Source organism: Carcharodon carcharias, chromosome 11 (assembly GCF_017639515.1).
Source record: "Carcharodon carcharias isolate sCarCar2 chromosome 11, sCarCar2.pri, whole genome shotgun sequence".
Classification (NCBI taxonomy): domain Eukaryota; kingdom Metazoa; phylum Chordata; class Chondrichthyes; order Lamniformes; family Lamnidae; genus Carcharodon; species Carcharodon carcharias.
Window position 1 is genome coordinate 162,631,545 of NC_054477.1, and position 10,741 is coordinate 162,642,285.

Here is a 10,741-nt window from a genome sequence, read left to right on the forward strand (position 1 = left end):
ATACTGTACCTGAGATTTAATTGTCATGCGCCCTTTAGGTAATGACTGCTTTGGCAGCAGAAGGACATTAATAGGGAAACCCATTCATCCTTTACAAGGATGATACCAGAATGGAGAGATATAGCTATCAGGCTGAACAGGCAGCAGTTTTTTTCTCTAGAATAGAGAATGCTGAGGGGAGAGCTGGTAAAGATCTTTAAACTTATGACAGGGCTCAATATGGCAGACATAGAGAAAGTGCTTCCACTCATGAAGGAGACCAGAACAAGGAGCCATAAGTATAGGACAATGTTAACTCCAATAGGGAATACTGGAGAAACTTCTTAGCCCAGAGAATGATGGAAATGTAGGCTGGGAGGAGGCTCAAGTGGAGTACAAACAACTGCACAGTCCACTGAACTGCCTGTTTCTATGCTGAACACACTGAACACTTAATATTACATATTCTATGTATTATAAAAGAACGCACAGCAATATTTAAATTTCATTAGTCATCTAATTGGAAGTACTGATCATCAGAACAACGTCAGAACCTACCATAGCAATTCTCAAAATCTTGGAAGGCTGTTGAAGTTGGGTAGGGGACAGAAAAATCATGCAGTGAGATGGCACATTCCTCTTCAGAGGCAAGTAGTTAAAGTTTCCTTGCAGCATTTACAGAACAAATGAAGTTAGATGACATAACATTGCTCACGCTTCAAAAACTAAATCAGTGGCTGCAAAGTAATATGGAACATCCCAAGGATGTGAAATGTACAAAAGCAGTTGCTTCCTTTAGGTTGCCATTACCGCAGCAGTGACTTGTAAAGATAGCCAAAAAAATTAAGTTGCATCCTCGTGCAGGTTTTTAAAATTTGCAGTCGATGATGCAGAAGATATGATTAATGTTAGAAATCTTCTGTATGCATTTTAACATTTAAGAATTTTAGTGTTGTAACCTTAGATAAAGGGTTTTACAAATGACAATTGCACAGCCAAGTGAGACTGCACTGAACAAGATCCCTATGTCCAATTTTGTAGCAGAAAATTAGGCAAAGTTCAGTTAAAGGAATGTTCTAATTGTCCTGCTCTCCAGTACTAATATATAGAAATATTTATGTTCCTGTATTAAAAGGCACAGTCTTTTTTTTTAAAACAATCACTTGGTTGTAACCAAACAATGCTAGTCAGCTAGAACATTGTGATTATATCAGTAGTGAATAGGAACATTAGGAACAGGAGGCGGCTATGCACATCGTTCAAGCCTGCTCTGCCATCCAGTTAGATCATGGCTGATCCATAACTCAACTCCATTTACCTGCCTTTGGTCCATATTCCGCAACACCCTAACCCGACCAAATCTAGCTTTCTCAGTTCTGAACTTTTTACTTGACATCACCACCCCCACAGCCCAAGTTTTTCTTCTGTGTGGGGGTGGGAGGGAAGAGAATTCCAGATTTCCATGACCCTTTCTATGGAAAGATGCTTCCTGACATCAGCCCCAAGCATCACTGCAACAGAAGAAAGAGGACTTTTCCCCCCAACTAAAACAGTTATCAACCATAGCTCAAAGAGTAGCAATCTTGCCTGAATCAGAAGGTTGTGGGTTCAACCTCCAGAGCCAAGGGAGTATGCACTGTGGGAGGTGTTGCACTGTTGGAGGTGTAAGGTAGGCTCCGTTGTTTGAATTATATAGCACAGAAGGTGGTTATTTAGTCCAAAGGTCTTGGAATTCCTTGCAACCAACAGGCCCAATGTCACCAATCACGTGTGGCCCAGGGAAAGTGCAAAAGCCGGAAGTAGTATTTGACCAAAGCTCTCCGCAGCCTTTGTAAAAGGAGGGATCTCTTGTACTCTCCTTCATGAAAGTAGAGTCACCGCCACTGACACACCCCATCATTGATATATTCCAACAATTTTGAATATTTGGTCAACCCAATTGTAAGATTAAAAGTTGCCTTGATGCCTTGAAGCACAGAATCAAATACTGCCTTTTTTAACATACAGAACATTATCAAAAAGACCACCCCTGCACAAGTTTAAACCACATCTACAGTTTCAACATGTTACATTACTTTCCATACGGTTAAGTGCCATGTTTCCATTCAATGTAACATGGCAGCATTCTAAACAAAAATGGAGCATCATAATTTCCAGACGGTTAACGTCATCACATTACTTGACACCACATAAATTCATAGAAATTTACAGGAGGCCATTTGGTCCATCAGGTCTGTGCTGGCTGAAAAACAGCTACCCAGCCTAATCTCACTTTCTGGCTCTTGATCCTGGAGGTTATGGCACCTCAGTGCATACCCCAGTACTTTTTTTTAAATACGAAGAAGGTTTCTGCCTCCATCATCCTTTCAGGCAGAGAGTTCCAGACCACAATCATCCTCTAGGTGAAAGCATTTTTCAACTCCTCTCTAATTCTTCTAACAATTATTTTAAATCTCTGCCCCCGGTTATTGACCTAAGGGAAATAGGTCCTTCCTATCCACTCTATCTCAGCCTCTCAATTTTATACACTGCAATTAAACTTCCCTTCAGCCTCCTGTGTTCCAAGGAAAACAACCCCAACCTATCCAGTCTTGCCTGAGTTAAAATTCTCCCATCCTGACAACATGTGTGGGAAAAATGAGTTGGTTAGACCCAACATAGAACTCAACCTCAAACATCTGGCAGGGAAGTCAACAGCCACACTTAATGAAAAGTATTGGTGCAAAAATGGAATATGTACACTTGCAAAATTCTCTCTTTCTTGGTCTGTGTGGCTCTGTATCTGGTGATAGACTGTCCACCAATATCCATTACAAACCCACCGACTCCCACAGCTATCTCGACTACAGCTCCTCACACCCCGCTTCCTGTAAGGACTCCATCCCATTCTCTCAGTTCCTTCGCCTCCGTCGCATCTGTTCCGATGATGCTACCTTCAAAAACAGTTCCTCTGACATGTCCTCCTTCGTCCTTAACCGAGGTTTTCCACCCACGGTCGTTGACAGGGCCCTCAACCGTGTCCGGCCCATCTCCTGCGCATCCGCCCTCACGCCTTCTCCTCCCTCCCAGAAACATGATAGGGTCCCCCCCTGTCCTCACTTATCACCCCACCAGCCTCCGCATTCAAAGGATCATCCTCCGCCATTTCCGCCAACTCCAGCATGATGCCACCACCAAACAAATCTTCCCTTCACCCCCCTATCGGCATTCTGTAGGGATCGCTCCCTCCGGGACACCCTGGTCCACTCCTCCATCACCCCCTACTCCTCAACCCCCTCCTATGGCACCACCCCATGCCCACGCAAAAGATGCAATACCTGCCCCTTCACTTCCTCTCTCCTCACCGTCCAAGAGCCCAAACACTCCTTTCAAGTGAAGCAGCATTTCACTTGCATTTCCCCAACTTAATCTACTGCATTCGTTGCTCCCAATGTGGTCTCCTCTACATTGGAGAGACCAAACGTAAACTGGGCGACCGCTTTGCAGAACACCTGCGGTCTGTCCGCAAGAATGACCCAAACCTCCCTGTCGCTTGCCATTTTAACACTCCACCCTGCTCTCTTGCCCACATGTCTGTCCTTGGCTTGCTGCATTGTTCCAGTGAAGCCCAACGCAAACTGGAGGAACAACACCTCATCTTCCGACTAGGCTTTACAGCCATCCGGACTGAATATTGAATTCAACAACTTTAGGTCGTGAGCTCCCTCCCCCTCCCCCACCCCCTTTCTGTTTCCCCCTTCCTTTTCTTTTTTTTCCAATAAATTATATAGATTTTCCTTTTCCCAGCTATTTCCATTATAAAAAGAGAAAAAGAAAAAAAATTTTTTTTTTTTTAAACATCTTTTATGCTCTCCCCACCCCCACTAGAGCTATACCTTGTGCCCTACCATCCATTCTTAATTAGCACATTCGTTTAGATAATATCACCAACTTTAACACCTATGTGTTCTTTTGTATTATTGCTGTTGGCATCTTTTGATGATCTGCTTCTATCACTGCTTGTTTGTCCCTACAACCACACCCCCACTCCACCTCTCTCTCTCTCGCTCTGTCCGCCCCCACACACACACCTTAAACCAGCTTATATTTCAACTCTTTCTTGGACTCGAACTCAAGTTCTGTCGAAGGGTCATGAGGATTCGAAACGTCAACTCTTTTCTTCTCCGCCGATGCTGCCAGACCTGCTGAGTTTTTCCAGGTAATTCTGTTTTTGTTTTTGTTCTGTATCATGACACCAATTTGTGACGGTGGGGTTAGCAGCATTGTTAATATTGAAGACTGCATCATAATACAACAAAACTTTCCTAGTCTCCATAGTACAAATATATATAGTCACTGGAGAAAGTGCAAAAAAGATTTACAAGGACAGTACCAGAGCTGAGACATTATAACTATCAGCACCAGGCTGGTACTCTTTTCTAGAAGAGAAAGCTGGTGGCCTTTAAAATTACAAAGGGTTTTCTTAGGGTAGACACAGAGATGATGTTTTCATTTGTGGGGAGTACAAAACTAGGGGCCATCAATCTAAGATAGTCATCCATAAATCCAAGCAGGAATTCATTCAGGAGAAACTTCTTTACCCATTGTGCTGAGAATGTGGAACTCACCACCATATGGAGTAGTTGAAGCAAATGGTATAGATGCATTTAAGGGGAATCAAGAAAGAAATAGAACGATATGCTTTTGGGTGAGTTGAAGTAGGGTGACAGGAGGCTCTTGTGGAGCATAAACACCAGAATGAGATGAACGGCCTTTTTCTGTGTTGTACATAATATCTAACTTAAAATTTAACTTTAAAGAGCAGTTGCATGCATTGGGATGCAAGTTCAATGTACAGTCCTTTTTATTTTAAATTTCCCAATGGTATAATTAATTCCATGATTCAGCTATGCCTACCTTGGCACCGTCAACTTAGGCTTTCTTAGTACGAGAATGAGCTCATGACAAATCAGTATATCACACTGCACCTAGATGTCAATATAAAGCTGCAGTCCGTCTGGGCAACTTGCATGAAAAGGAGAGAGCGCCTGCTGTGACAATTGGGACATAGTTTGTGATTTAAAAAAACTAAACAGAATGCTGGCACCAGAACTGCAGTATGAATGATTCTCAGACCGAATTAACGCACATACACGAACAAATCTTATTTGGGTATTTATCAGTGAGCTGAAGTATCTCCCTCGCTCCACAATGCGCTATAGTGAGCACTGAACCAATCTGATGAATTTCATTTGCGAAATAAAAAGCTGGGACCAGTAAAAGAGGCCATAAAGCTGTCAAACTGCTGTAAGAGAATCCAACTGGTTCACTGATATCCTTTAGGGAGGCAAACCTGCCGTCTTTACCAGGTCTGGGCCTACATGACTCCAGTCTCACACCAGTGTAGTTGACTCAACTATCCTTTGAAGTGGCTGAGCGAAAGACTCAGTTGCATCTAGGGCAATGAAGGATAGGCAATAAACGTCGGCCTTGCCAGCAATGTTCTCATCCCGAGAATGAATATATTAAAATAAATTCCTCACATCTGCAACTAAATAATGGAGACCCCTGAAGTGCCTCATACTGTGGCTCGATTCCACATGGAATGTAACTCCAGTACAATTTGCCCAATCTCCAGAGCAGTTTATAAACAGAGGTTAATCCAAATATTCGAAGTGTGGCAGTTCTGCTTGCACTGTCAGTGTGTATGAAGTTTACCAAATGGGATTAGGGCTCTCTCTAGCCTGGAAGTTTAATCATCACGTTGATTCAACTTTACAAAAAGCAGAAACAGCTGGAAATGCTTAACAGGTCAAACAGCATCCCTAGAGAAAGAGAAGCCAGTCAGTCAAACATCTCAGGAGGAAGGCTATTAAACCTGAAAAGTCACTTGATTTGACTTCTGTTTCTCCATTGATGCTGCTCAACTTGCTGACTATTTCCTGGATATTTGCATAGAAATAACAGCGTAGCAAAAGGCCATTCAGCCCAAGCAGTCCATGCCAGCATTTATCGCACCACTTGAGCCTCCTCCCATTCTTCCTCATCCAACTAACAGTATAACCCACTATCCCCTTCTCGCTCATATTTATCCAGTTTCCCCTTAAATCTATATTATTCACTTCAACCTCTCCCTGTGGTAGCGAGTTCCACATTCTCACCACTCTCTGGGTAAAATTTTCTCCTGAACTCCCTCTTGGATTTATTAGTGACTATGTTGTATTTACATTCCAGCCACACTTTGAGTAAATTAATTTACAATGCCTTGGCTGCTCTGGGACCGTTTGTGGGAATGTACCAAAAAGTGTTTTTTAACGGGCTATCAATTTATCTGCAACAGATTTATCTTTGAGGAGCTCATGTTCCATACATCTGAAATCTATAAAAGTTGTATACGAGGTTTGATTACATTCTGTGCTGTTTTCCAGGTTAGAGCAATGTGATATGGCCTGACAGTTCTATCATTTCTACTTCCTGAATAGTGCCTCTGACACATACAAGAACCATGCCCAGAATGCCTAGTTCTTGTGTTCCTTGGTGACCGAGTCATGAAGTAACTTTTTCTACATCATCCTAACTACTTGAGCACAATAGCTGCCTAAATCAGTCCTGTCTGCCTTTTCTCACTCACACCACTAACCTTATATAAGAAAAATTATGAATTCTTAAATTGAACTTTCAACCTCAAACCCTTCCTGTTTCTTACTCATTACACACATCAAGCCGAATAGCTTTGCACCTGGCTCAATTCACTTTATTTCTCAGGTGTCCTATAAATATAATCGCCATTTGCAACACTGTCTCTAGATCAAGCACTTCATTCGCCAAATGCTTCTACTAAGTTGTCCAGGCAACACAACGCACCCTGTATTGCCTGACCCTGAACTGATCATTTCCAATAAACTGCTTCAATTCTCAGCCTATCCTGCCTTCCATTTGCCATTTTCCACCACATGCTCACTTCAGGGGGATTTTGAAAACAGCAGTCAGGGGTTTACATACTACTGTCTCTCAGGGATTCATTGTGCCTTTTGCAGTAATAGTACACTATCGCTTATTTACAAGAAGCAAATCACTGTTAACAACTTGGAAAAACTTGAGTTAAGATAGCATCTTTCACGTAGGAAAATATTGCAAGGTGTTTCACAGGACTGTAATCAGACAAAATTTGACACCGAATCAAACTAAATATATTAGGGCCAGTGACTTTAGTCAAAGGGGTAAATTTTAAGGAACATCTTAAAGGAGGAGAAAGAGAAATAGAGGTGAGGGGGGGGGGTGGAATTCCAAAGCTTAGGGCAGAGGACACCTATGATGATGGGAGGGGAGCGTGCACAAGAGGCTAAGAGGTATGTAGATATCTCAGAAAGTTGTGGGTCTGAAGGAGGTTACTAAGATGGTATGGGGAGGGGGCAAAGCTATGGAGGGATTTGAACACAAGGATGAGAATTTTTCAAACCACAATGTAGTATGCATTTATTTTAATTAGTCACTCAGAATTTATTTAATCATTCGTATTTGTTTGAAAACACAAAACTCCAGTGCGGATCATGCTTAGGACAAACACGAAATGATTGGTGGGATTACAATTTCCCATACTTTGTCGTATCTCCCCTGAAAACATTGCTTCCTGCTGAGTAGTTTCACAGGTGCTGAGTCCCTTGTAGCTTGTCTAAACAATCACCCTCCACGTGCGAGTAAGCATTACAAGTTACTCCACTGTAAGGAACATTAGAGTCTCACTTTCTAGCAGGAATTACTGGACAGCAACCAACATGAGGAATCCTGGCTGATTTTCCCCCTCCCTGACCCAGTGGTGCTGCATCCACTGCAGCTCTTCAGTAAATATCAATAAATTCAATACAGGCCGAGATCCAAACCCTTCTATTCTGTATGGCCCAGTTACACACAGGCTTTAATTAACTGTGCTGCCACTACAGCTTATTCGAATACATAAAAATTAAATAAACACAATGACAAAATATTAAATATTATATATCCGTGGATATATAATACCATAATAAGACCATAAGACATAGGAGCAGAAATTAGGCCATTCGGCCCATCAAGTCTGCTCCGCCATTCAATCATGGCTGATAAGTTTCTCAACCCAATTCTCCCGTCTTCTCCCCATTGATCCCCTTACCAATCAAAAACCTATCTATCTCGGTCTTAAATACACTCAATGACCTGGCCTCCACAGCCTTCTGTGGCAATGAATTCCATAGATTCACCACTCTCTGGCTAAATAAGTTTCTCCTCATCTGTGTTCTAAAAGGTCTTCCCTTTACTCTGAGGCTGTGCCCTTGGGTCCTAGACTCTCCTCCTAATGGAAACATCTTCCCCACATCCACTCTATCCAGGCCTTTCACTATTCTGTAAGTTTCAATCAGATCCCCCCTCATCCTTCTAAACTCCATCGAGTATAGAACCAGAGTCCTCAAACGTTCCTCATATGTTAAGCCTTTCATTCCAGGGATCGTTCCCGTGAACCTCCTCTGGACCCTCTCTAGGGCCAGCACATTCTTCCTGAGATACGGGGTCTAGAATTGCTCACAATATTCTAAATGTGGTCTGACCAGAGCCTTATAAAGCCGCAGCAGCACATCCCTGCTTTTATATTCTAGTCCTCTCAAAATAAATGCCAAGATTGCATTTGCCTTCCTAACTACCGACTCAACCTGCAAGTTAACCTTAAGAGAATCCTGGACTAGGACTCCCAAGTTTCTGAATTCTCTCCCCATTTAGAAAGTAGTCTATACCTCTATTCTTCCTACCAAAATGCATGACCTCACACTTCCCCACGTTGTATTCCATCTGCCACTTCTTTGCCCATTCTCCTAACCTGTCCAAACCCTTCTGCAGCCTCCCCGCCTCCTCAAGACTACCTGTCCCTCCACCTATCTTTGTATCATCTGCAAACTTAGCCAGGATGCCCTCAGTTCCTTCATCAAGATCATTAATGTATAAAGTAAAAAGTTGAGGTCCCAACACTGACCCCTGCAGAACTCCACTAATCACCGGCCGCCATCCTGAGAAGGACCCCCGTATCCCCACTCTCTGCCTCCTGCCAGACAGCCAATCTTCTACCCATGCTAGTACCTTGCCTCTAACACCATGGGCTCTTATCTTACTGAGCAGCCTCCTGTGCAGCACCATAGATTACCATAATATATAATTTTACTAATTCTGTTCCTTCCCTTCCATTTTTACTCTGCAAAAAAGCAATTTAGACAGTCTGCCCAGAAATATTGCTGGGCGAACTTTGTATATTCTTTATATATTCTTTAATACATGTTCTCCTAGTTCAGGAAAATCATTAAAAAGAAAAAAAATACTTTTATAAAACATCTTAAGACATCCCAAAGCAGTTTACAGCTAATGAAAGGTTTGTTTCAAATTGTACCTCTGTCCTTGTATAACTTATGTTGCACAAAAAGATGTTAAAAGCAGCGATATAAATAAATGACACTAGCCTGACAAAATAGTTAAAGCACTTTTGACAGCATTTTTAAACTTGCCAAAAACATCAGTAGAAACTTGATTTCTCTTTTATTTGAACAGGTTTCTTTGCAAACTTCAATCCTCATCCTTCCAAAGGTGTTAGGTGATTGGGGCATTTCAAGCTTCTGTTCTGGTATTAATAAGTGTCCTCCAGCTTCACACAGGAAACGTGCCAAATGATTAAAGATAAATAACAAGACGCTTACAGAGTTTGACCGTGTTGCCCACAGGCCTCACACAGGCAGAAGTTGGAAATTTTACAAATAATCTGAGGTTTTAAAAAAAAAAAAATTCTTGCAGGAAAAAAAGCCTGATAGAAACACGGAAAGCACCAGCTGAAACACTGCAACCAAACTTCAAGCCTGTCAATGGGTAAATATATAAATAATAGATCATAAATCATAAACTGAGCTGATGGAGCCAACGACCGGAGGAGGGATCGGGGTGGATTTGGTGAAGTGCTGCAATGGAAGGAGGCTTGGGAAGGGAATGTCTTGGGGGGAAGGGGAGAAGGGGGGGGGGGGGTCTCTGCTCCGGGTTTAGGCTGTGATCCGGGCTGTGAGTGCAGCTCCCGGAGTCAGAGCAGGAGGAAAAGGTTCCCCCGACACAGGGAGCGAGACACGGGGAGGCCGCGGGAGTCAGGCCCCAACTCCAGCAACAACTTAAAACTATAAAAAAAACTCTGACGGAGCAACTCCCGCCGCTTCCCCGAGGCCGCTGAAGGGGGGAAAGAGGAGGAGGAGGAGGAGGAGGAGAGGGGGGGGGCGGGGGGATAAAGCCCCAGCAGGCCGGGCCTCTCCTCCCCTCTCACCCGCCCGCTCGCTGGCTCTACTCACCCCTTCATGATGGGCGGGCGCTTGTCCGTCTTCAGCGGGTGACCGAGCGGCGGGGACGAGGAGGATGGAGGTAAAATCGCCCAAACTCTTCAGCCTCTAACACATGCCACTCGCCGCGCACGCTCCACTCCGCGCCACCCACTCTCACCTCCGACCCCTGACCCCACCTCCCCCCCTCACGCTCTCTCTCTCTCTCTCTCTCACTCACTCTCTCTCCCCTCCTCCGCCTCCGCCTCCGGGGGGCCGGCACTCGGCCCCGGCCCGAGTCCCTCCGACTCCGGCCCGAGCCCGGCCGAGTCCCTCCGACTCCGGCCCGAGTCCCTCCGACTCCGGCCCGAGTCCCTCCGACTCCGGCCCGAGTCCCTCCGACTCCGGCCCGAGTCCCTCCGACTCCGGCCCGAGTCCCTCCGACTCCGGCCCGAGTCCCTCCGACTCCGGCCCGA

General features: G+C 44.2%; 1 protein-coding gene across 2 annotated transcripts in view; it reads right to left on the minus strand.

Annotated features, from left to right (window-relative positions):
- The window catches only part of naa50 (N-alpha-acetyltransferase 50, NatE catalytic subunit), a 30,314-nt gene extending 19,844 nt beyond the window's left edge, over positions 1-10,470 (minus strand). Inside the window, exon 1 of one of the 2 annotated variants that reach the window (XM_041198633.1) lies at positions 10,299-10,470. In XM_041198633.1, the coding sequence (XP_041054567.1) occupies positions 10,299-10,306 (8 nt within the window). In that variant the 5' untranslated portion in view covers positions 10,307-10,470. The remainder of the gene's footprint in view (positions 1-10,298) is intronic. The other variant, XM_041198632.1, reaches the window with a different exon arrangement.
- Positions 10,471-10,741: the final 271 nt, after the last annotated feature.